This window comes from Cavia porcellus, unplaced genomic scaffold (genome assembly GCF_034190915.1).
Source record: "Cavia porcellus strain 051 isolate PalLab524CR breed Dunkin Hartley unplaced genomic scaffold, mCavPor4.1 scaffold_18, whole genome shotgun sequence".
In the NCBI taxonomy this organism is placed as follows: domain Eukaryota; kingdom Metazoa; phylum Chordata; class Mammalia; order Rodentia; family Caviidae; genus Cavia; species Cavia porcellus.
This window is the reverse complement of record NW_026947501.1, coordinates 56,006,655-56,033,811: the sequence shown is the minus strand read 5'-3', so window position 1 is coordinate 56,033,811 and position 27,157 is coordinate 56,006,655. Positions and strand designations below refer to the sequence as shown.

At 39.1% G+C, this 27,157-nt stretch overlaps 1 protein-coding gene and 1 long non-coding RNA gene across 3 annotated transcripts in view; one reads left to right on the top strand and one right to left on the bottom strand.

The window, feature by feature from the left end:
• Zc3h8 (zinc finger CCCH-type containing 8) overlaps nt 1–27,157 on the top strand; it is a 42,390-nt gene that overhangs the window by 7,059 nt on the left and 8,174 nt on the right. The window contains exons 3-9 of one of the 2 annotated variants that reach the window (XR_010040813.1): nt 6,235–6,469; nt 7,458–7,591; nt 8,911–9,033; nt 9,534–9,647; nt 11,077–11,184; nt 12,331–12,378; nt 22,160–22,341. Coding sequence is in view for 1 of the 2 variants with exons in the window: in XM_063230008.1 (XP_063086078.1) it covers nt 6,235–6,469; nt 7,458–7,591; nt 8,911–9,033; nt 9,534–9,647; nt 11,077–11,184; nt 12,331–12,363 (747 nt within the window). In the remaining variant the exon portion in view is untranslated. Of the gene's footprint in view, nt 1–6,234; nt 6,470–7,457; nt 7,592–8,910; nt 9,034–9,533; nt 9,648–11,076; nt 11,185–12,330; nt 12,379–16,686; nt 17,218–22,159; nt 22,342–27,157 lie in introns of those variants that run through there. The other variant, XM_063230008.1, reaches the window with a different exon arrangement.
• LOC134471375 (uncharacterized) lies at nt 9,715–15,830 on the bottom strand. The gene is made up of 3 exons (XR_010040817.1): nt 15,481–15,830; nt 11,616–11,730; nt 9,715–10,168 (listed from the first exon to the last, which is right to left on the bottom strand). It is a non-coding gene; the product is annotated as an uncharacterized LOC134471375 (long non-coding RNA).

Sequence of the window (27,157 nt, the reverse complement as noted above, 5' to 3'; positions counted from 1 at the left end):
TGTTTCTTTACAGAGCTCTAACAAATATAGTCCTCATCCACTTTAACAAATTTCACATTTGTGCAATTTGTAGCTCTTTCAAACTCCATACGACCATAAAAACTAAATAATTTAAATTGGTTTACGGTCTGGGGGTGTAGCTCAGTAGCAGAGTACTTGAATTGACTCAGAACATTGGGGCAGGCATGACAGTAAAACTAAAGACACACATGAAAGAAGACTTATAGAACTGCTTCAGAAAGTGGATAGAATGTTGGAATAAGTGTTGAAGTGATAGAGTATTTTTTTGATACAGAATATTTTGAGGGGGAAATTGCAATATGTGTTTAATTGTGCTTTTTAAAAATGAAGCATTTACTGTGTTTCTCAATCATACTTCATGTACTTGTTTATCCTTTTTTGTATCAGCAGAGTAGTATTCCATTACTTGAATATATGAAGTTACGCAGTAAGAGGATACTGGCCTGGCTCTAATTTGGTGGTCATGGGCAATGATGGTGCATTCTTTCCTGTACTTGTATCCTGCTGCACATATGGGACAGTTAAGCTTCATTGTTAACTTGATTGGCTTGGGAGCTGGCTAGGGGCCTAGTAAAGCATACTTTAGGGTGTATCTTGGTAGGTCATGGAGGTGTGGCTTTGGATCTGGCCCTGGTCCCTTTCTTTCTGGCAGTCTTTCTAATCTCCTCTGGTTTCCTAACACTATGAAGTGAGCAGTATTCCTACCCACCAAGCCCTTCCATCATGGTATTTCTGCCTTAAAGCCAGCTAGCCATGAACTGAGCCCTCTGAAATCATGAGCCAAGTAGCTATCTTCTCCTTTAAATTATGTGTGTCAGCTGTTGTGGTCACAGTAACGAAAAGCTAACCGATACAGAAAATAGGGCCTGGAAGCTCTGTGAGAGTCACTGTGTGAGTTCACAGTAAAAGGCTGAAGAAACCCGAGTCTGATATCCACAGTAACAAAAGATGCACCTGCTCAAACAGGATGGAGATTTTCAAATGCGACTTCTTCCTCTTTCATTCCACCCAGGCTACAAACCTGTGGGATGGTGGCAGCCACCATCAGGTCTTTCCCCCTCAGTTTACTGGATTGCATGCCAAGCAAACACCCCACAGACACACCCAGAGCCATGCTTTACTACTCTGTAAACCAAGTTGACAATCATGATTTCTGGTCACAGTGGGTATCTCATTTTACTCGGGAAGGAAAGCACATAACTCCTGACTCGGTTCTGAAGTGGCTCACCAGATTTTATTCCCAGGAGCTCTTGCTATTGCTCCACAGACTGATCCTACTTGTTATTGTCGGCCTTATTTTGGGCCTCTGATGAGGGTGCATTGGTATCTTATTCTTGTTTACCTTGCATTGTTGAGGTCATTGTTGATAAGGAGCATCTTTTGATCAGTTTGCCTACTCACATTTCCTTTTTCACGCTTTCTCAAGTCTTCTTTCTTCCCTCAGCCCCGTTAGATTACTTGTGATTTTTTTTTTTTTTGATAGATAGTTCTTCAGTCTGGATATGAGTTGTTTTTATTTTCATTCTTGTGGATTATGTGTCATACATCTGTGCTCCTTCTGTAACTTGCTTTCCACCCTGTGGCATTTTTTAAAATTGAAAAGTTCATAGTTTTATTGTAGTTTTAAATCTTTTATACTTAGTACTTTTCTATGTTTTATGAAAACAGTCCAAGGTAAGGAAAATATTTTCCTATATTGTTTTCTACCTCTCACTTTGAAGTTCATAATCACTATGAAGCAGAGAAGCCTAATTTCCTTTTATTTTTTAGCTTTTATTGTTGTACTTGATTATTCCAACACCATCATTTGGGGATAAAGAGCTGTCTTCTCCCCCTGCAGGGTCCGCAGTGTCACCTCTGTCACAGTTGAGTGTTCATGTTCAGTTCTGTCCCTGAACTCTGTTCAGTGCTTTGTCTGTCCCTCCCCAAGACCTCACGAGGTAATCACTGCCGCTGTCCAATGAACTTGAGGTTAGGTAAGCGGGTTGTCTCGCCTTGATTTTTCTCCTTTTTCAGTGTCCTGGCTGCTCTTAGTCTTTGCATTTTAGAGTCAGTTTGTCAAGTTTCACAGAAAATTCTGTTGGGATTTTTATTGAGTGTATTAAATCTGTAAACTGTTAGGATTAAAATCTTTTTATATCTTCTTAAGTATCTCTCAACAGTGTTATTTTTTATAAATGTCTTACATTGCTAGATGATGTATAATAAAACTATTGTTAATTTACCTTTTTTCCCCTTTTCTTTTCCTTCCAGTGACTGGGATCAATTTAGAGCATCTTGTGTGCTAGGCAAGTGCTCTACTGCTGAGCTGTGCTGCTAGCCCTACATCATATTTTTGAGGCAGGGTCTTGCTGTGTAGTTCAAGCTGGCCTTAAACTCACTGTGTAGTCTGGGCTGGTGTCAGACTCATGGTGATCCTCCTGCTTCAGCCTCCTAAGTGGTGGGATTACAGGTACACCCCACCATGCCCAGCTTCCTAGATATTTTCTTAAAATATTACTTTGTAACTGTTGTGTTTTTGTTTGATGGTAAATATCCATATATCAGAATGTATGGAGGATGGTGGGTTTGGTGGCCTACAGCTATAATCCCAGCACTTTGGAAAGCTGAAGCAGGAAGATCACAAGTTCAATTCCAGCCTGTACAAATTAGCAATTTAGCAAAACTCTTGTCTCCAAAAAAGGAGGGGTGATACCTGGGGGTATACCTCAGTACAAGATTCAGGTTCAGTCTCTACTACAGGGGAAAGAAAAAGATACATTTTGGGTGTTTCCTAAAGCATTTCTGAAAATCCTGCATCCTTACTCATTTTGGATAGCCAGTTTGGCTGAAATAGAGTTCAGTGTAAGATTATCGTCCCGTGGGCTCTTGCCAGTCACCACTGCAAAGCCAAAGACTTACCAATTTTTTTTTTTTTTTGTCTTTTTCCTTTTTATCGGTACCAGGGATCGAACTCATGACTGCCTGCTTGCAAGGCAGGTGCTTATGCAGCTGAGCTAAATCCCCAGCCCCTGAATTTGAGTCATTTCTTTCCGACCGTTCTGTTCCTTCTGAAAGCCTTTCTGTTCTTCATTTTATTCTTGGTGTTTTGAGACTGTCATCATAACTTCCACTGTTTTTTTTAATGTAATATCTTGAGTATCTGTGTACTTGTTTTAAACTTTGTTTGAATCATATGTGCTGTTTCTGGAAAAAATTTTCCCATATTTTCTACTTTTTGTTTTAGTCTCAAATCAGCAAGCTATTTCTGTAGAATAAGATATCAAACACTTCAGGTTTTAAATCCATGAAGCAAAATTGAGGATATTATGTGCGTACTTAATGAAAGAGGTAAGCTTTAATATGTTACATTGATGAAATGTAAGGGTTTTTTTTTTTTTTTTTTTTTTGTACAAGGAATGGAACTCAGGACTTTGCGCTTGCCAGGCATGCCACTGAGCTATACCCCTGGCCACAGTATTAACCAGGCACAGTAATGCATGCCTGTAATGTCAGCACTTGGGAGGCTGAGATAGGAGTTTTCAAGTTCAAGCTCAACCTGTTCAACTTGGTGTCTTCATGAGACTCAGAATAAAATATTAAAAGGGCTGGGAATATAATATAGTGCAACGCTATTTTAAAAAAAGAAAAAGAAAATAAATAGTTAAAACTTTTTGTAATTCAGGTCTGCTAATAAGAAAATAAGGTTCTTTTTTGTGGGATATTTTATTGGGGTTCAGAGTTACTGTTCTAGGTCATGAAAATTGATTATTAAGGTTTATCTGATAATACTGATATATAATGAAGTTTTATTTCAACCCTAAAAGTGTCTTTCACTACAGATAGGCACTGCAAATGCTGATGTGAGTTCATCAGCATACGATTTTAACTGAGCATACTCATTGCCTGGCAGAACTTTATGGACCTTTGTTAGAGTCTTCTCTTAATTTGTCATAGTAGAAGCTCTTCAGTAGCACAGTTTAAGTGGGTTTTGAAATGGCAGTTTCCTTTGTACTTGGATATACATCTGCAAAACATTGTTAGGACCACAGTTTGAGTGTGAGCAATACATCGGCTGTAGATTCCTATAGGAATGCAGATCTGGCTCCTGTTTTAACTTTGAACAACACAGCAAAACCGAGCAGCATCAACTCATCAGGAACCAAGGAAAACCGCTGAAATTTTCATCTTTTAAAAAAATTTACCTGTTTCCTACCATGATGGGTACATGCCTGTAATCCCAGCAATTAGAGAGACTAAGGAAGAGAATTGTAAGTTCAAGGCCTGGGCAACTTAGCAAGATCCTGACTCAAAATTTAAAAAGGGCCTAGGACATAGCACAGTCATAGGGCACTTGCCTAGTATGCACGAGGCCCTAGATTCAATCCCAGAACCACTTCAAAAAGAAGAGGTCTGTTGAAGTTTTTCCCAAGTTCTTTATGTCTTGACCAGGTGTCTTAAACAACTTCGTTTGTCTGAATCATTTCTTTCACTGCTACAATTAAATACTATTTAATTAACTCATTCAGCTTTCTTTGATGAGCTAACAAATGAACCACTCAAATTTACTTTGAGTATAGCCTTGTGTCCATTTTTAATTTCTGTGAAGAAATCTGTGATAATATATTTTAAGCTTTCTAATTTTTCTGTTTTGTGTATGTTGGAAATATTTTGATGAATATTATAGTATCAGCATATTGTGTTGAACAGTATTATTATATAATAACTATAATACTATACCATCTTATTTGATGCTAAAATAATCCATTTTTTACTACAAGGGACAAGGCTTAGCTTTTACCAGACATTAAATGCAATTTCTTTCTTTTTTTTTTTTTTTTTGGCCCTGGAGGAAATTCCTGGTTGATTTTGTTATGGTGTGGGGACAGAGAGAATTTGTTGTAATAGTTTTATCTGTTTTTTTGTGTAGTATTATTTCATCCTCCTGTATAACTGTATTCCTCACATTCTCCTAAGTCCAACCTCTGGAACTTAAGTTTCTTTTAGTGAAAAATTTGTTCAGCTCTCAAGTATTGATGGAAATATCTCAGGTCCTGTATACACATGCGCACACAGGCATGTGCTCATGTACCCATGCTCTTTATTTAACAGTATGTAAAGAAAATCTTTTATTTGAAAGAAATTGGCACTATTTATTAAACTTTTTTACAAAACAGAAAGGAATTGTAATACATTTTCTAAGTTGTGCTGTACAAAGAGGAGCAAACTGAAGTGAGTTTACAGTTAGCTAAATAAAAAATACTTAGTCCTTTGTATTTTGTGTGTTTCAGTGCTCTCTGAAGCTATTCTTCTTTACTACATAATAAATCAATGTAGTTGATAATTGTTCTGGTTTTATTAATGTTGCTGTGTCTTCTTGTATCTTCATTCAGTATGAATCAGACATGTTATTACCTGAGGTAAAAGGAATCTGCTTCATTATAGAACCTGTATATTTTGTGCAGGTGGGAGCACTTATCCTGGATTACTGTAATTTTTTTTTTTTTGTATTGAGGATTGAACTCATGACTTAGCGCTTGCCTAGTGTAATATTTTGAATTATATAAGTGAACAGAACTTCATCTCTGTGTTTACGCTAAATTCTTGGGCACTGGTACATCCTGAATGGTAGAAGGCTTGTCTAGGACAGCTCAGTAGTAGGGCGCTTATCTGATTCCCAGCACTAACAAATAAATAAATGTAAAGTCAACTAGATTATAGGGTTTTTTTTTTTTCTTTTTGTCATCATTACTGATAGAACTGTTGTAAGTACCAGGAGAAGTTGGCTTTGATAGCAGTGATATCAAAGTATAAGTCACTTTCCAGTTGGGCTAATCAAATTTACTTGGTGTTTTATGAAATGATGAAATACTTAATCAAAATATTTAAGAGTATCATCAGTACAAATAAAGAAATACAATGTGAAAACTGGGTCCTGTAATCCCCTTTGTCAAGTAAGATTTGGCGTTGTAGATTTCTAATTCAGCAAAGTGCGTACAGTTTACAAATTCAAGATCTTTTCTCAAATTAGCCTTACTCACGAGTCTGTCATTCTGGTTTGTTTGGTTTCAATTCTGGAAAACTTCAGCTGTTTAAGAATGGAGAGAATGGTGCATGAACTCATGTGCCCATCACCCACTGTCAGCAGTGGTCATTTTGTAGCCAGTCTTGTTTCTTCTGAAAACTAGCCCACTTTGAATCTGTTTTTTAAGTCAGAATTTAATTTTTACTTAGGTTAGGCACTTTGGAAAGTCTACAGCATCACCGAAGAGTTTGCCATATAGAAAATCAAGAAGTAAAGACTATGAATCATATAGTGATAATGATACCTGCGGTCAGGAACCACAAGATAATTTTGAGAAAGAGCTGCAGAAGTACATACGAGCTAAAGAAATGGCAAATGCTGCTCAGCCCCTACCGTCCTCTAAAGAATCTGTGAAGAAAGAGGAAGTAAGAGATACTAAGCTGTGTAAGTACCAGTGTTTTACCTTTGACAGTGTGCGTGGAGAGGCCGTCACAGCGTTCACTTTGTCTTCTGATAAGAGCATGATTTCTAAGATCTTTATACCAGACGTAAGCTTGCACGGGCCAGGTCCCCACTGAGTCCTCGGTGTAGGAGGAACTAGGGGTGTAGCTGGGTCATCAGGGCCATGACTCCATCTGAGAGAGAATCCTAAGTCCACGGCCTCTCCATGCGTGAGGTGCAGGCCGCGTCTGTACTGCAGTCAGTAAAGAGTTCCCTGGAGTGGTTGTATGAAGTTAGGAGACAGAGTTTCACTAAGTCGGCCAAGCTGGCTTTGAACTTGGCATCCTGCTGCCTCAGCCTCTTGAGTTGTTGGGATTTCAGGTGTGCGTCACCATGCCCAGCAGCAAACCAAAAGTTTTTTTTTTTTTTGGTACCAGGGGTCGAATTCATGACCGTGCGCTTACAAGATAGGAGCTTACACCTGGTCTGAGCTAACCCCCAGCCTGCAAATTAAATTCTTAATGCTTTCTTTATACTTTTTTTTTCCCTCTCCAGTATTTCTTCTATTCCAAATATGTCTGTAGGTAAACTTAATCTATACCAAATATTTTAAATGAAAGATTTGAGTATAATATATGAAGTCATTTTAAACACAAGGTTTTTCTTTTGTAAAACTGTGGCAATTCCTAATTAGATCCATTGTAGCCCAAATACTTAAAAAAGAATCTAGCTTGTAGCTTTCAAAATTGATTTCTTTCTCTTCTTCTCCTACCCCAATAATCCCTTATATATGTTCACAAAGAATGAATTGGTAATTCAGAATGTGTTATCGTTCCCTTTGGTCTCTTAAAGGCTTGTAGAAAAACAGATCAGTTATTAGTTTTTCCTCACTAAGCAGTGCAGAATTATTTATGAATTAATAAGGTGTACTTTTTAAGGAGAAACTGATAATGCTTTTGTGTCATTTAAAAAATAACTTTAATATTTTTAGCTGCTAAATCGAAAAATACAAATCTTAAACCTGGTCGTAAGAATGCTAAACAGAAGAAAGTGAAACGAAAACGGGCTGGCACTGGAGACAGAGGGCCAGATTCCTTGTTGAAGAAGAGCAGTCCCCAGGACGAGGTACAGGGACAGGGCAGGACAGTCGGGGCTTTTCTGGGCTTTGCATTTTGGGGGCTTTTACTGGGCAGCAGACTTCTCATTAGACTTGATCAGAGAGGATGCGAGTAGGTGGGGGTCAAATATTAGAAATACAGGTGTTACAGACTGAAACATATTTATACGAAACCTGTCCCCACCTCAGCATTTTACAAATGAGGAGTCCAAAGCTCAGGGTTCAGGTAGTGACCTGCAGTTCCACAGGACCTGCCAGGTGTGAATGCTGATTCCTGTGTCCTGGTTAGTTTCCCTGTCTGTGTTTGGTGAACATCAACTCAGATGATGGTTAGACAAAGCTAGCAGCTCTGCGATGTGGAAAACAAATTCTGTCATATGTTAGACTTTAATAACAGTCAACAAAAACCAAAGACTTCAGCCATGACATACAATATTAATAAGATGTAATTTCAGTGGTCTTATTACTAAACAATTTGGCATTATTGCAAAATAAATCATTAAATGATTCTATACATTAGCTCCTGTAGTTGCCTGTACCCTATTCCTTAAATTGTAGTTGCTGGGGCTGGGGATTTAGCTCAGCGGCATAAGCGCCTGCCTTGCAAGCAGGCAGTCGTGAGTTTGATCCCTGGTACCGATAAAAACAAAAAAGACAAAAAAAAAAAATTATAGTTGCTAATTCGGGGTACAGAAGCTGTAAACTTTCTTGGGGCTGGGGATTTAGCTCAGTGGCATAAGCACCTGCCTTGCAAGCAGGCAGTCATGAGTTCAATCTCTGGTACCAATAAAAAAAAAAAAAAGTAGTTTATGTTTCTTAAGAACTAAAGTGGATTTTTAAATTCCCTTTTTTATTTTTTATATAAAAATCTTTTTATGCCTGTGTAGCCATCTTTGAGGGTGTATTTCTAGTTATATCTGTTAATTTGAGCCAATCAGTATGTTCAGTTCATACCCAACGAACATCTCATCAAAACTATAGATTCACGGCCCTTTGTGCAGCCATGCCTGGCTTTGTCTCCATTATTCCAAAGAACCTTCTCAGACTTTATCATAAGTCCTGGCTCTGTCATTATTAAGTTGCTTTTTATTTAGTTTTTATAAAATAAGGGCTAAGTATAATGAAATGGTTGGTTGAACAGTGCTAATATTTAGTGATGGAATGCCGTTGAAACTGAGAAAAACTTTGTATTTAAATTGATGCACAGAAGGCCAAGTCTTATGCATGAAGCCCAACTTAGACATTGAGTCATGTCGTAATGTCTTAAAAAGTGGCTTAAAATATTTCACTTTCTGTCTTTCACTTTAGTTTGTTTTTGTTTTTGGAGGATGGTGAACCTAAGGAGAAGCAGCAGCCCGTGCGGATGAGCCAGGGCTTCATTAACCAGCACACAGTGGAACGCAAGGGCAAGAAAGTTTGCAAATATTTTCTTGAAAGGAAATGTATCAAGGTATAAAAATGTGTAAGCGAAAAATATGCTTTAGCAAAAATATGCTAAAACTGCTGTTTTCATTTGACACCCTTTGTGTACTGTACTGTACTGTAAATTGCTAAAACTTGCCTCCTAGAAGAGGTTCTGTCATAAAATCTTAACGTAGTACTCTTTAATTTTTAAAAAAGTGCATCATTTGGGGGCTGGGGATTTAGTTCAGCGGCATAAGCACCTTGCCTTGCAAGCATACGGTCGAGAGTTCAATCCCTGGTACCAATTTAAAAAAAAAAAAAAACAGTGCATCATTTTTAAAAATGCTTTGTGACAAAAATGTTTAGTACTTAAGAAACTTAAGCAGTTGTAAAATGTGGTTATAGTACAACTCATTAAGAAGTAGACTTGCTGATAAGAGTTGCTGTTGTTCTTTCTGGAATCACTCACTAATTTAAAGTTTGTTGGCCTATTAATGACTTAACCTTAAGTTATAATGCCTTGTTTCTATCCTTTCTGTTGATCAGGGAGACCAGTGTAAGTTTGATCATGATACAGAGATGGAGAAGAAAAAGGAAATGTGTAAGTTTTATGTCCAGGGCTATTGTACCCGAGGTGAAAACTGCCTGTATTTGCATAATATCCTTTGTCATAAGATATAATAGTGTAACTTTTCCCACTTACGTAAACATTTTAAAAATGCAAAAATTTAATGAAACCAGAATTGTAACTATAACAAAATTATCCCAGTTTAGTATTAAAGTGATCAAATTGTGCAGTTTTTTTTTTTCCACAAGAAAAAAGCAATCTTTCAGAAAAATCTCTCAGATGAAAATCCTTTCTTTCCAACCTTGGGGTATAGTGGGTTTCTGAAACCTGGTTAAATTGCAGAAAAACACTGTCAGAATTTCTGCTGTGATGCTAATTCAACCTTTATTCGTAAAATCTACCTTGTAAAGAGGGGGATTTTATAATTGGGGGGGCAGTGCTTGCTTTCTGTCCATTATAAACTGTACGTGTTGTCCTCTAATTGGGCAGTAACCTTAGTGCTTCAGTGTGGATGGTACAGATGTGAAAGCGGGAAATGTGGGTATTTAGGGGGAAGCATTTTTGGTCAGCATGAGTTGTGTTTCTTCAGTCACTCAGTAATAGGAATTCGAGCCTGAAAAACAGTATGACAGTTGTATAAATTAGTTGTTTTATTTATTTATTTATAGCATTTTGAGACAGGATCTTGCACGTAGTTCATGATGGCCTTGGGCTCACTTTTGTAGCCCAGGGTGGTCTCGAACTTGCAACGATCTTTCTGCCTCAGCCTCCCGAGTGCTGGTGAGATTACAGGCATGCGCCATGATGCCTGGCTGATTAATTCAATTTTAGATAAGCCGCTTATATAAAGGACCCGTATTTATAAGATGATCACTGTCATTGATTTTGATTTTCCCCAATCCAAAAGAATGCTCTAAAATAATCACCTTTCTCAAGGTACTGAAAACAAATAGTTCTCATCCATGCTGGTGAAACATACCTGTATTTTGTTAGGAGAACAGATACAAAGGAAAAGTCTCTTGCAATAGTCATTAAATCTGATTGATGTAAACTGTCTAACCAAGACGCATAATAAGGTCTGTAATGGTAACACTTGAGAGGCTGAGGCAGGAGGATTGAAAGTTCCAGTTGCATCTGGTCTACTTAGTGTGACTTTTTCTCAGAAAAGGCCTGTGTTCAGCCCCAGTCTCATAAAAAATTATTCAAAATGTTTTAAATTAGATTTTTCCTGTAACCTAATTAATAATAATTTATTATCTCATGCTTTGAACAGAAAATTCAAACATGGCATTGTGGTGCCTGCCTGAAACCTCTCACCCCCTACTCAAGAGGCTGAGGCAGGAGGATTGCCAGCCTGGGCACATAGTGAGTTCAAGGCTAGCCTGAACTATGTAACAAGACCCTGTCTTAAAAAACTAAAAGGAGAATTCAGTGTTTGTACTAGTAGGAAAAAATACTTATATAGCAAAAATATTATGATACGGATTAAGATTGTTCTCTTCCTTAACATTTGTGCCACATGAATACCCCTGCAAGTTTTATCACACAGGAACAAAATGTTACCAGGGAGAGCACTGCAGGTTTTCCCATGCTCCCCTGACGGCCGAAACACAGGAGCTGTTGGCTAAAGTAAGTACGTTTGTCATCATCTTTAAAAAACTTTTATTTTTAAAGAATACATTTAGGGGCTGGAGGTTTAGCTCAGCGGCAGTCGTGAGTTCGATCCCCGGTACCGATGAAAAGGAAAAAAAAAATACATTTAAAAGAATGGTGAAAATTTGAAAAGATAACCACTCTTTAGGGAGAGTTCTTATAGGTTTGAATGTGGGATGTATTAGGACTCTTACCCAGGAATTTACTTAATAATTTAATACTTAATTATTTCAATTACTAATTTGGAAAATTATTTTTTATTTGCTTATTTTTTGGGGTAGCTGAAAGATTTTTTAATTCATTGACAGCATATAAATTGGAATATTCTTAAAACTGTCAGTGTGATTAGCAACCTCAGTACCTTAGCTTAGCTCAATAAAGGGAAACGGCAGATTAGGGCAACAGACCTGCTATGAAGACTCAGGGAAGCTGGAGTCCTGGGGCCTTAAACACTCCCGGGAGAGGTACAGCAAGAGGAGACAAGTGGTGTTTGCGAAGTGCTTCCTCCAGGTGTTCTTTAGTCTGTGTGGAAAGATTATTGAAAGGTTGTGTTCATTTATATGCCTTCATTTCTCATGTTAATTGGATGTATTCTCTTCAAAATTATAGGAAAAATACAGATGAAGAGAAAAGATTTCTTTAAAACCTGTCCTCTTCCGTAGGCTGAGGCAGGAGGATCACTGAGAATTTGGGGCCGGCTTAAACTATAAGGCCAGCCTAACTACATAGTGAGACCTTGTCTCAAAAAACAGACAAACAAAGAAACAAGACCAAAAAGACAGGTGTGGTGGTACATGCCTACAATCCCAGCACTTGGGAGGTTGAGGCAGGAGGATTGCTGCAAGTTCAAGCCTAACCTGGGCTACAAAAAAAAAAAAAAAGCAAAAAAGAGTCAAAAGACGCTTATTTCTGGATATCTTTAGGTTGTAAAATACGAGAAGGTTACTGTGGAATTAGAAATTACAACATTTATATGGAGAATGATATAAAATTATTTTTTATTTCTTCTTATGTATGATTAGGATGTGTGTTACTGAAATCTTTTGGAAAAATATGAGTAAGGCAGTGTATCTAATTAGATACCAATGCATAAAATGGTCATTTTTTTTTTTTTATAATTAGGTTTTGGATACCGAAAAGAAGACATGTAAATAAAGTAGACTAAAAAAGGTAAAAGTAGACTATACTATATTTCTTATTCTGTAAAATCTCTAGACCATTTGCATGCTCATCTCAATAAGGCCTTTTATTTTCTCAAGTAGAAATATTTTTCTCCTTTCCCCCACTAACAAAATTATGAAACCATTTAACATGTAGACATAGACATGTGACTCTGTTGGCTTTCTCCATCTGGCTTTGTCTTTTTATTTTCTTGTGTTTTTTGTACACTTATTAAACATATATAATTCACTGAATAATACGTTTAGTTTAGCTTATGGCTAACAGTACTCTTAAATTGGTGACTTGCTATTTTCATTCAGTATTATGCTAGTAAAATCCTTTTGTGTAGGTCCATGTCATTCATTTTTACTGCTGTATAGCACTGATGACTATGTTACAATTTACACTTTGGATGGATGTCTAGATTATTTTTTATTTTTTAATTCAAACTGTTACAAGTATTCCTAGGTATTTTGGAATAAATGTGCCCAAGTTTTGAAAGTATATGCCCAGGAATAGAGTCATGTAAGTTTTTAAAAAGTATTTGTACACATGCGCGCGCGTGCGCGCGCGCGCGCACACACACACACACACACACACAAACACACAGTATTTGTAATAGTTTAAACATCGAATTTGTAGAACTTAAGAATTTTATTTCATTCCATAGTTGTGAATACTTTTATTTTTTAGCAATTTAGTATGGTTTCTTAACGGCTTTCTTTACATAAAGTACAGCGTCTTTTCATAGGCTTATTTGGTTTTTAGTTTTATCCCAGTGAAATGGCTACATGTGGTTTGTGATGTTCCTGATGGTCCTTTGTACATTGGTTTTCTATGTTTTTCATATAATCCCTCATGAAGAGTATGTGACAGATCTCCTGTTTTATAAGCTGTCTTCACTTTATTTGAGGCTTCTCAGCAGAATAATTAATTTGGGTGATCTTTTTGCTTATGATTGGTTTTATGTCTAATCTAAGAAATCCTTTCCTAGCCAGGTGTGATGATGCACACCTATAATCCCACCAATTGGGAGGCTGAGCCAGGAGGATCGTTGTGAGTTCAAGGCCAGCCTGGGCTGCAAAGTGATTTCAAAACCAGCCTGAACTGCCTAGGACACCCTGTCTCAACAAACGAACAGATCCTCCCCTAAATGTTTTTTTTTTTTTTTTTTTAAATTCTGGAATTTCATTTTATATATTTATACTTAGTCCATTGAATGTGTTATCAGTTAGCTGTTGCCAACACACAGCTCTCAATAGCATACAACCAGAAGTATTTTTGTGCATCTGCAGATGGCTGGAAGTCTAGTCCTTGGCTGGCTCTGCTATATGCAGCAGGTCTGCTGGGATGGTTCTTACTTGTGTGACCTTTATCACATTCTCTTTCTGAGACCCACGGGCTAGAGGAGACATGTTCTTCTGTTCCCGTTGGGAGAAGCTCGGGAAGCAGAGTAGTCACATGGCCCAGCCCAAAGCCAGGGCCTGAGAGGTACATTCCATCTCTTGTGGAAGGAAGTGCAGATTACACACGAGAATGTGTGGCTGTGACTGTAGGGATAAAGAAAGAAGTAAGACTGACTTCTTAATTGTGTGACACAGGGACCTTGTAGCATCCCCTCTGTTCTCCCTCACCGCCACCCCATATGAATAATTAGTCTGCCAAGCATCATCTGATTCTCCACTTTCCCCACTGACCTATATATAATGCCCCTTCTGACATGTATCAAGTCCCCTCAAGCAAAAGTGTTTCTGCGATCTCTAGTTTCGGTCTCTCTCTCTGCTAATGTACTGCCTTCATTACTATAACAGAACTGGTTAATAGCAGGCATTTTGATTGTGCCTTTTCTAGTAGAGGTAGAGCGACAGTTCGTTGTAGTTACAATTTGATTTTCTTAATGACTAATGATGTTGAGAGCATCTTCATGTGCTCGTTGCCATTGGTCAGTGTGGTGCACTCCTGTTATGCAGCTGTCACTAAGACCCCTCATCCTACCTTTCCCCCACCCCCCAGGGAGCTTTAGTGTACTCTCCGTCCCTGTGATTCTAGTCAGAATCCGAATGTCTCGTGTAAGTGGCATCAGTAGCATTTATATTTTTTGAGTGGTTTATTCAGTTAGTATACTGCCCTCAAGATGCATCTGTATTGGAGCATGTTAGAATTTCTTCTCTGCAAGGCTAGTGCTCCATGTGTGCATAGTAGCCCTTGTTGCTTATTTCTCATTCATCTGTCAGTGGACACTGGGTTTACATCCATGGTTTAGCTATTGTGCATAATACTGCTATGAACAGAGGTGTGGAATTATCTCTTTAAAATCCTGCTGTCCTGTGTATATGTATCCTGAAGTGGAATTAGTATATCATGCACTTAATCTATTCTTGATTACTTGAGGAACCATTGCACTGTTTTCCACAGGAGCTGTGTGACCAGTAGTGCCCAGGGATTCTGATTCACTGCCGTAAATTTCTGTTTAATTGACACCTAACGATAGCAGTCATTTTAATGGGTGTGAGGTGATGTCTCATTGTGGTTTTGATTTGTACTTAGTGCTGTTGAGCAAAGTATTTTCATGTACTTATTAACCATTTGTATAATCACCTTTGGGGAAATGTGTATTCAGGCCCTTTGCTGCATTTTTTTTTTTTTTTTTTTTTATTTAAGGAGAAAAAAAAAAAACAGAGAAAGGGTACAAGTAATACAAAATTTAAAAAATAAACAGTAAGAAATCACAAGTTAATAGATTACACATTCTCATCTTAGAAATAGTTGTTCAAGTTACAAAATTAAAGCCTATAAAGTGGACTTTTAAACAGTGAGACTGGAAACAGTTTTGTTCAGTGATCCAACAAAACTCAGTAACCGCCCTTCCAGGTCAACCTACCGAAGGCTTCACTGCTAGGGTGCATCTCCAGGCGCTGGGACCTGGTTTGGGCTAGCCTGCTGGGTCTTAGTCTGCGGCGTCACCCAGGCACTCGCCACCATTCCCGCTTGAGAGGGGAATATATGCCTAAGGACACTGCAGCCTCCTGTTCTGGCTAACCTGCCCGGTCGCAGTATGTCCTTTGCTGAAGCCTCTTACTCTGTGGAAGGGTCTCAGATCCGCTCACTCACCGGAGGTCAATGCAGGGCTCCTGGCCAGTCCCGCTCTCAACTCCATTCACCGCTTCCCACTCTCAGAGCTTTTGTGTCTCTCTACTTGCTATGCCGATTGGGACGCAGCGGCGGCTGCAGGAAATTCAAATCTCGGCTGCCAGTGGCACGGCTTCAGCTTCTGTGCTGAGACCTTATCTGTTCTGTTATATCATCAGGATTGCGTTTCCAGTTGGCTTCTCTTAGTTTAGTTCGTTCCTGGGTCGGCAGGGTGTATCTCCGCTTGCTTAGGACTTCTCGCTTGGCACCATTCCTGGATTTTAAGTGTGGTTTTTCAGAGAGCTTCTGAAGCTGCTGCTATCTATCTGCCATGTTCTCCCGGAAGTCCCTTTGCTGCATTTTTTAATTGGGTGTTTTGTGTTTGTTTTTAGTTCTAAATGTTCTCCTTACTGTGAATTTTAACCACGTAGGAGATTTGCAGAATTTGCAGATATTTTCTTCATTCTGTCAGTTGGTTTTTCACTATGTTGATAGTTTCCTCTGATGCACAGAAGTGTTTTAGTTTTTAACAAGTCCAGTTTTGTTGGGTGTGTTGGCATATGTCTGTAATTCTAGCACTTGGGAGGCTGAGACAGGAGAGTTGCTTCAAGTCAAAGCTAGCCTGTGTTTCATAATGAGTTCAGGGCCATCCTGAACTATGTAGCGAACTATTTGCACTTTTTCAAGGTCGTTTTGGTTGAGATCACTTGAGATTACATATGAATTTTAAGAGGGATTTTCCTGTTTTTGTAAACTTGTCATTATGATTTTGATAAGAATTGCACTGAATATGTAGATTTCTTTGTGTTGTAATTGTCTACCATGTTGTGTTCATAACCATGAACTTTTTGATGGTGTCATAGATTTTTTATTTTTTTTTACTATATTTCCAAATTCTTCTTTGTTAATAATAGTCTTTTTTCATGAAATATTTTTCCTTATTTCTGGGGCCAGTCAACCCTTTCTTGTTTTTTTTTAAAACTGGTTTCATTATTTCCAATGTTTGTTCCATTCTGCTCGAATTGTAATTCAAGGTGTTCTCTGTTTCCTAAAGAAGAATTAATTCATTTTGGATTTTTGTGTTTTCTTCTGCTACATGCTATTTTGGGGGGAGAGGTTGGTTTTTTGAGGGGAAGCTAAGTTGGTAATTCTCACAGCCTAATGTGTTTTTGTTCTGTTCTTCCGTAGTCTCGTACAGATGCAGGGTGGTCATAAAGCCTGCGCCTGGTGCACATGGGTGGTGGGAGCCACCCACAGGATTCCTGACTTGGAGCGCCCTCTGGTGTTATTGTGCTGATGTGTGGCAGCCCTTCCATGGATGGCAGAATGGCGGGAGGGGTGCAGTGCCAGTGCCCAGCACAGTGAAGGAAGAATCCCTCTTCGCTGCAGCGCTCCCGCGCTTGGGACAGGGAGGAGTGCAGGCGCCTTTCTGCAGGCATCTGGGCTCATGTGGCAGTACTTTGCAGATGTATTTGCTGTTTGACCAAGAGTTCGCAATAAAATAAGAAGCTAAGTTAGTCTAAGTGAGAATGAGTGAAGCAGTCGAGCAGTTCGATCTCTACATGTCATTAAGTACTTGGAAAAAAGTATTTTTAATGATAGCTGACAATTCCATTTTATAGCTAAAATTTGAGATTCTGTGATTTTTTTTAAAAACCAATTCTGTTGGACACTTATTTCCAGTATTTTACTGTTAGAAATAAAATAAATATCTCTTGACATGTCATTCTTTTTTTTAAGAGAATAAAATCAAAACAGAATTAAGCTAATCAAAACATAATAGTGCAAGTGATACAGAATTTCAAAATAGGATAATAGGAAGTCAACTATATGCCTCTTACATGCTTTAATGCCTTTGTTATCTTCAAAATTGCTGCCCATACCAGCAGACATAAAATCAAAACAGGATGAAACCAGTCAGAACACTGACTAAAACAAAACAATAAAACAGAACAAAATGCAACTGAAAACAATACTGGATTTCAAAAACAAGACAGAAGGAAATCCCCCATAGTTGCTATTATTATTATTATTCTCTAATAGGTGCTTAGATTATTGGCCTTAGGCCTGCAAAAGCAATCACACAGTGTAAGCATTAAGTTATTTTGGTGCTCAGGTGCTGTCTGCTTGGCTTGTCCTCCAGATCACCTGGTGGTACAGGGGGTCGGAGCGCTGGTTGTCTCATAGGAAGGGTGAATTGGCTTCTCGTTACCTCTCCCGGGCCCAGCACAGCTTCTGCCGACTCACAGGAAGATGGAACTGGCTTCTTGTTCTGATATGCCATTCTTGAGCTTAGTGTAAACCGGCGTTTCTGTTGTTCAAATACAAGTATACAGTATTTAGCTTTCTCATTAGTTCATAAAGATAGCCAAATTAATGTACTTTGATGCAGTATAAAATTGAAGTGTGATGTTTGTAACAGTACATAAATACAAAACTTTCCAAGTATAAAGGTTCAGAAAATGCATTTTTATGTATTAGTACTGATTATTATTAGACTGATACCTCAATACTAAATTTATAATCATCATACTGTTTTATTGCTAGGGAAAATAATAGCGTCAGTAACTTGTGGTGTGTGCAGAAAACACCAAGTCTAGTAACACTTACTAGCATGTTTGGAAGTAGTCCAGTCACTTACTAGCATGTTTTGATTGTAGTCCAATCAACCTAAAGCAAGAAAAAGGGCTGCATGTACCCCAAGCAAGGATTGACTAGAGAAGACGTAAGAGGAGAGACCAGGATGTGTCCTGGGCACTCGGAGACCGAAGACAGACGAGAGCAGTCATCTGTCAGTGCCACCCTGGTGATGGCTAGGGAGGAAGGCAAGGAGGTGCTCCAGAAGCTGCTGGAAGAAATCGGAGGGAAAAGGCGGAGCAAAGGAGTCATTACCTTACCCTCAGATATTTTATCTCCTCTAAAGGTCGCATGTAACTTTAAGCTTCTACTTGTAGAAGGTGAATTTAGACTTGTGTGTAAGCTGACATTGGCCAGCCTTAGTGCGCACCTTCTATATGCCAGGAGATAGGCAACTCCCTAACTTTCTTTGTTAAACCTCATAATCTTTTTTTTTTTTAGTACCGGGGATCAAACTCACGACCATGTGCTTGCAAAGGCAGGTGCTTATGCCACTGAGCTAAATCCGGCCCCAAAACCTCAAAATCTTCTGAGCTGGATAATATGGTCAGTTACATAGAAAGATAAACAGGAACATTTGCATTATATGTTTATTATAAATCCTGCAAATATTTGTAATTAATTACATATGACAATTTAGCAGCATATTTCCAGATCCTATCTGGCGAATCGCGAATCGTTTGATGCTTGGGCACTGTGCATGTAGGAAAACATCTTAGACGCCTAAGGTGGTGCCTGTCTCACCTGTAAGGTGAAAGACCAGACAGAGGTTTGAGAGGCTGCAGGTCACTTGGAGAAGTTGATGAACTTGTTTTTAACAGTTTTTTTTGAGAGGCAAATACACCTTTGTGTCAAATTAGGAGCGAGACACTCTTAAATGACCCTGCACATCCATGTTAGACTGTGGTCTCATACCTGCGTTACTGCTGTCCTTTCTAGCCGACTGCCTGCTCTATCCCCCACTTTTCTTCTGGAAGTTTAGCTCAGATTCCTCAGACTGTGCTGCCTTAGCCTGGCCTCCGCTGGTAGTATCCATCTCTGTCTCATTTTCAAAGTGCTCTGAAATTTGTCCATCACTGTAATGATAAAGGAAATGATTCATGAAGAATCATACTTTGGAACATATTTGTATCTACTATTAATCTGTTTACCGTAACAAAAACCTGAAGCTGTATACTTTAGAAAGAAAAGAATTTTATGCAGTTTACAGTTTTGGAGACTGAACATCCATTTGGCCTCTGGTAAGGGTCCCTGGCTCAGTCAGAACTTGGCAGAACATATGTTGGGCACCAGGCCTGTGGAGGTGCTGCTTTATAACAACCCCCTCACAAGAACTGACTGCACCACCCCAGCATTTACCCCTTCCCAGGGCAGTGGCCCAGGGACCTGATTCCCTCCCGCCAGCCTCACCTCTAGGGCTTCACTGCCATGATAGCACCACACAGTGGGACAAAGCACATCCACACCGTGGCCCCTCTGGTAGGGCTCAGTGTGTGTATAAAGCAAAAGCTGAGGGACCTGACAGAAGAAAGCTTCCCAGGCTCACCTAGGAAGGCCAGCATCCTTTCTCAGTATCCATGCAGCGAATTGAACAAGGGTGCAGAAGAGCTAACACCTCTAACAAGGCACACTCAGCTAACACCTGGATGGCGTTTCACAGATGTGCTCCAAGTGCTCGGGGAACGTTCGCACGGTAATATCCTGGTTTGTAAAACAAACCTTACTAATCCCTAGCTTAATTAAGTCTCAAGAGAATTAGGAAGTGCATTCCTCGTTAGACTGAGTTACAGTCCTGCCACGCAGTCGGTGAGTGAACTAGTTGCTGTTTGAGGGACTGCATGTAGTGTGCACATTACAATATTCAGAGTGGTGAGGTGGTCGAAGGAAACCAACTCGACTGCTTACATTTGTGTAACTAGAATAGCAGCATACAGCTGCAGTACTGTACTGTGTAGTCAGCAAATATTACTATGTTATACAGGCCGCCACAGGGCCATGCTGCCACCCTTGCTCCTGCATCGTTAGTCCAAGCAGTGGGTCATAAATGATGGCCTCAAATGTAAATCCAAGCAGTCGTTAAACAGGTAGGTCACTAAATGGGAGCACCTGTATTTGAGAGAAATCAAAAAGATCAAAATTCATAGATGTAGCTAAAGCAATGTTTAAAGGAAAGTGTATTGCATTGAATTTGTACGTAAGACAGACCTCAAGGGGTTGGTGGCACATGCCTGTAATCCCAGCACTTGGGAGGCTGAGGCAGGAGAACTGCTGTGTTTGAGGCCAGCCTGGGTTACATAGTGAGTTCACAGCCAGACTGAACTACCTAGTGAGACCCTGTCTCAACAAGCAAAAATCACAAGGTCTCAATAATCTAAAATAAATTAGAAATTAGAGTAAGTACAGCAAATTGACTCCAACGCAGAAGGAAGGAAATAACAGAAAACAGTTGAAATTGGAAGTGAAAACAAAAATAAAATCAGTGAACCCAAATGATGTTTGTACACAAGACTGAAAAACGTCCAGGCAGGCTGGTGAAAAAAAAAAGGGACAAGACGCAAAATCAGCAGAGAGGTCATTGCCAGAAATACTGCAAGAAGTTAAATAGGAGAATGTGATAGCAATTTTGAGATGAAATTACTGTAGGTGAAATTCTCAAATTCCTCTAGAAACACAGATGACCAGAACTTGGAAGAGACGGTGTTGGGGTTTTGGCTGGGATTGCGTTGACCCTGTATAACAGTTTTGGCAGTATGGCCATTTCCACTGTACTGGTTCTTCCTGCCCAAGAGCACAGGGTGTCTTTCCGTTTTCTGATGTCCTCGTCAGTCTCCTTTTTCAGAGTGCTGGAGTTTTCAGTCTAAAGGTCTTTTCCTTTCTTCATTATATTGATTCCTATTTCAGTTTATTGGATGTGAAGGGTGCCGTTTCCCTAGTTTCTCGCTCAGTGACTTTGTTGTTTGTGTGCAGGAATGCTGTTGACTTGAGTGTTGACTTTGTGTCCAGCGATGCTTTGGTTATTAGATCTAGAAGTCTTTCGTGTCAGTTTTGGAGTCTTCTATGTAAAGCATCACATCATCTGTGAATAAGGGTCCTTTCAATACTCCTTTTTATTTCTTCTCTTGTTTAATTGCTCTGGCTAATGTTTCCAGAACTATATTGAATAAAAGACATCTTTGTCAGATTCCTGATTTTAGAGCGAAAAGCTTTCAGTTTTTGTTTCCAAATCCATTTTATTTCAAGGAGAAAAAGAAGAAAGCTAACACAAAATTTCAAAACACGTCAATCAGGGTATTCTTTGTTTCCTCATGTGGGATTCAAGATATTGTCTAATGTCCTTTTATGTCACCTAAGAATTCACTTTACTATTTCTTATGAAATAGGCTTAGCAATGAATTTTCTCAATTTTTAAAAATGTGGGAATATCTCAGATTTTTCTTTCTTGAAGAATAATTTTGTCCTAAATATTCTTTGAGATAATTGTTGTAGTGAGGGGTTATGAGGCAAACAATTAGAATCAGGACACAGAATTTATAATATTATTTATGATGGTCACCCAGAGTTAACACAAGAAAGTGCAAGAAATCTGTCCACAACACTAAAGACCTGGAATATTCAGCCAAGGGCCTGGATCCCACAGCAATGTCCCATATGAGTTCACACCATGACCTAGAGCCCATGACAATGCCTCCTATAAGTCCAACTGGAGGTCTAGAGCCCACAAGAAGGACTCACGCCAGTCTGTTTTATGGATCTGTGCTGGGAAGGCCCAAAGGTCAGCGGTGGAAGCTAGAAAGTCTGTGCCAGTGGGGTGAAGGAGCAGTGTGGGTAGCTTGAGGGTTCTACACTGGAGCAGAGGAGTCACACTCATAATAAAGACCAGGGCTGTCCTGAAAAGCACCACAGCCATCTTCAGTGACATGGAGGCCCTGAGCTCCTCTGATGACAAGAACAGTCAGGTACGTGCCAGAAAGCCAGCACGACAAGCTTCTCCTGGAGACTAAATAGCACACATCTTCCCTTCCAGAGCCAGGAAGCAATGCCTGATGTAAAGACCAGAGCTCCCCCAAAGTGAACCACAGCCACTGTCACCAACAAGGTTCCAAGCTCCTCTGATGACAACAGTCGAGCTCACACTGGGAAAGCCAGCATGACAAGCTCCTCCAGGAGAACCAGCAGCTCAAACCAGCAACTTAATCCTTCTCTATGGTTGAGTACTATTCTATTATATAAAAATACCACATCTTTTTTATTCATTCCTCAGTTGATGGACACGTAGGTTGTTTCCAAGCTCTGGCTATTACAAATTGTGCTGCTATAAATATGGGTGCACATATATCACTGTGGTATGATGTTTTCAGTTCTGGGAAGATACTCAGAAGAGGAATAGTGGGTGTTAGTTTTTTTTTATGAGGACACAGGTCCCAAAAACAAGGTCTGGTGATGAAAAGAAGAGACCAACTTATGGGATGGGGGTGGGCAACAGCCTCTAGAACTGAGCCCCAAGTAGTTTTCTCTGGGTTTTTGTCAGAGTCTTCTCTTTAAGGACAGAATTGGATGTTGGAAGGGTAAAGGTCAGATAAGTGGTAACTAAATTTAACTATCCCAGGGCCCGTCTCTAGCTACACTTGGCCTTTCACATTTACAGTCCTTTGGGGACATCTTAGCAAAGCATGTCGTGCTGTCCCAGCAGCATTCCACTGAGACTCAAGGTTTCTGCATTCATTACCTTAAACCCAATACGATTGTAAGGCTTCCTCCAGAACAAACAAATCATATGGACTAGTATAGCACCAAGGCCATGGGGTGACCAAAAGTTAAATCAGTTTAAGTTAATCTGTTATCCACTGCTGGGTCCAATGGGACCTATAATCCTAGTTTTTTGAGGAATCTCCACACTGATTTCCACAGTGGTTGCACAAGTCTGCACTCTCACCAACAGTGGAGAAAGTTCCTTTTTCCCCACAGCCTCTCCAGCATTTGTTATTGGTGATTTCTTGACATAGTCATTCTTTCCAGGGTGAGCTGGAATCTCAGTGTTGTTTTAATTTTTCACCTATGTTTATTTCATCTTCCTCACTCTGAGTTTGTTTTTGGCTTCTGTGTTCATATCTGCATTGTCCAGTTTTAGGAAATGTCCTGCTAAGTCAGTTGGCCAGAAGCCTCCCTCTCTGATGTCTGATCACCCTTAACATCTGATTGGCTCCTCATCCTCCACCATCCCGCAGCCCACGCCTGTCCAGCCTGGCCTGCCCTCTGCCAGTATCCCATCAGGCTGGGTGAGGAAGCATTTCCCTTCCATCTGCTGCTCACTCTTAGTGTTGTCAGCTCCCTGACCTGGCCCTGCTCTGCAGCTGTGCATCCCTAACTTCCCTAGGTGCGTGTGGAGTTCCCTGTCCTCCACTGTTAAACCCCTGCAGTGGCCCTGCCTCTGTCAGGACAGTCCCCATATTGTGAGAAACTTCTTTACAAGACAAACAGGGCCCAACAGGAGGCAAAGAGGACTGTGGCAACTTCTTGAAAGAAGCAAGGTAAGAAAAGTCCCGGAGCAGCTGGTTATTCTGTCCCCGAGCCAGGACAATTTTTGTTGAGATCAGGAGAATCTCAGGTACAGAGTTAAGACTGCATACATTTGCTACATACAGAAATATCAGGTGCTGTCTGTCACACAACGTATATCTAAAGATCAAACAAAGCGGTAAAATATCTTCACATCTGTTTAAAGTTGGTTCTGGCATTTAAAGCTTGATCTACATCTACTGAAATTTATTAAATGAAGCATTTTGTTACTATATAAATGAGATACAATTGTATTGGGTAGTAAGTCTATATATATGGTCAGTAACACTGTTTCCTAAATTTATTAGATTTCTAGAGATGTCCTTTAATTCTTTTCAGTACAGAATTGACAAGAATTCTGTATATGTCTGTTAAAAAATCTGTATTTTGCCTTAAGAGTAAAATCTAAGTAAATACATGTAAAGGTTTTTATATAGCTGTGAAATTAATGATTGCTAACCTCATGGTATATTAAATACATCTGTTTTCCCAAGTGCATAGGTTTTTTTTTAAGATGTAGGATGTGAGAGAGACATGTTATCCTAGTGAAGACCTCCAGACTACAGTTGTAGGTGAGATCTGGGGTGCGTAGGAGAGATGGCGACCAGAGGGTGGTGACTAGGTTGATGACTTTGTCCCACTCCATTTGAGTGAACATGCAGGTTTTGGGTCTGAGAAATGCTGTAGGCTTCAACAGAAGGTCCCCAAAGTGGTTTTTGCACCCTGGAAGGGCTTGGCTGGTTGGCTGGCTTTGTCTTCTGTCCAAAGTATTAACCAGCATCCCTCTCAGCCCACCTGCCTCAGGGGCCCTCTCTAATCGAGCATTGTAGCTCACAGAATGGCCAGCAGGTGGAGATGGAGCACAGAGTCAACTGTGACAAGTTTTGAGTGAAGGGCAACAAGGAAAATGAAGCTTTGGTAGCAAGGAATAATAAAGAAAAATACTGAATTCACTGAATTTTCATAAATGAAACGAACATCCACCTCTTATGCTCTTTTCTGGATGCTTCTCTTTTCCCCCAAGATAAATACTATCCAGAGAATAATTTGTCTTGTTTTTATCAGTTATACATATGTGTGTGCATTTATATCCGTGTATGTGCTCCTACAGTTTGTGCTTTTTGAGGGTCTGACTTTTTCACTTATCTTTATGTTTGTGAGTTTCACACACTGATCCATCCACAAAGCCATTACATTTATGACCGGTTTCATGAGGTTGTAGATGGATTTGTTGTCATGGCTCTGTGGTTCTCACTTTGATTCGTCTCTTCTCCTGGCTAGCCTCTTCTACTCACAGGTTGATGGATTTTTGGGTAATTGTTAGTTTGGGGCATTATGAGTTCTGTGACTATGAAACTGCTACATGTCTTTTAGTGGAGATATATATGTATATATATAGGCATCGTGGGGCTATATACCTGAGTGGCATTGAGGTTATACATATTTCTTTCATGTTACCTGATATTGCCAATGTATTTCCCATGCCATGGAGTATATTTTCACTCTTTGATGGTGCCACCGCATTCTGGTTGCACTTGGTATTTTATATCTTCTAGCAGTTCAAATAGGTTTGATTTTTTTTTTTTAGAAAAAAGTTTTGCATACCATAATTTACATAAATTCACCTGCTTTTATAAATTTCTAATAAATTTACAGAATTGTGCAATCACCACCACTACCCAATTTGAGAACATTTTCATGACCTCAGAAGGATCTCTTGGGCTTATTTTAGATTTGTTTTTTTTTTTTTTTTAATTTTTATTTAAGGAGAAAAGAAAAGAAAAAAAAAACAGTGAAGGGTACAAGTTATACAGATTTACAGAAGAAAAAAATGCGCAGTAGGAAATCACTAGTTAATAGATTACATATTGCCATCTTAGAAATAATTGTTCAAGTCACAGAATTAAAGTTTGTAGAGTGGACATTCCAGCAATGATACTGCAAACAGTTCTGTTCAATGATCCATTAGAACTCTGTGATATCATTTTCTGTCTTATACATTTAAATATACATGCAGTTATATAGTTTAGAGCATTTTCTTTTCCTCTCTTTTGTACAGTGACTATTACACATTTTGGGTTTCATTGCTCCCACTGTTCTTATTGCTTTTTTGGAAGAGAGTAAAACCAAATGTGACATAACAGAACAGAATCGGTCAAGTCAAAAGGGTGGATATAATAGATAATATAAAAACATAATACAAGGTGATCAACAATGGTTACCCTAATGCCTCCCGCTATTTCTAATAGAATTGCCTATATTATTAGTTGTAATACTATTGAACAAAACCGTAAAGGATAAAACCGACAAAACCAAAACATTGGAGATATTGTAGGTCTTCAAAAGTAGATAGAAGTCAACGAGAATGGGCGTTATAATGAATCTCATTATCTTCTCAGCTGATGCCTAAACTTTCGAGCCTGATACTATTCAGCAAAACAGAATAGAGGAACCTCAGTCAAAAACAAGATGGTGAGAGTAATACAGGGCTTCAAATCGAGAAAATAGAAAGTCAAAGTGGGTTACTATATTATATCCTGCTATATTTTTCCCTTTAATTAAATGGATAACAATAAAAAAGTATATAATGGAGTGGAGATTGAGAAAAAGAAAAAGAGGGCATAACAGCGAAACAGGGCAGATCAAAACATAACCTTTTAAGCAGAATAGTGTTTCACCACCAGATATTTCCGACTTAAAAATAGTTACCATATTGACTCCCTCCCTGAAGTCCTTGAGTACAACTTCATATACTGTAGCATTAAGTATATCAAAACAATGTAAAACCATTTAAGAGAATGACAGCATTATAGAGTATTTGGAATTGACTAACAGAAAATGAACAATGGTCTCTGTATAATCTCCTTGTCTTTAAAAGGTTTTTGCTTATACTAACGTACATAACAAAATCCAATAAGATACAACCTGGTTAGACCATTGGAGACAGAAGAACAAAAGCTAGATGAGACTTCAAAACAAGATGGTACTGAATCAGCATTACCTATTAAGATGTCATTTTCTCAAAAATAGCTGTTCCTATCATCCAATCTTCTCTGTCTCATTTCTGTTGAGCTCTTTTTCTGTCAGTAGCTGTCAGTTTGTCTTCTTCATTTTGTTCTCTGCTCCATTTGTTGTGGCCTCCCTGCCACTATTTCTGGGTTCTTTGTATTTTTCTTTTTTTAGAATATCCTGCAATACTTTCTGTAGAGTTGAATTGGTGGTTGCAAATTCCCCCAGTTCCTCTTTATCCTGGAAGCACCTCGTTTTTCCATCAATTTCCAGGGACAGTTGTGCAGGGTATCTCAATCTTGGCTGGAAATTATTATCTTTCACAGCTTGAATTATTTCCCCCCATGCTCTTCGTGATTTGATGGTTTGTGAAGAGAAATCTGCTGTAATTCTGATGGGTGTTCCTTTGTAAGTGATCCGTTTCTTGTCTCTTACAGCTTTTAATATTCTGTTCTTG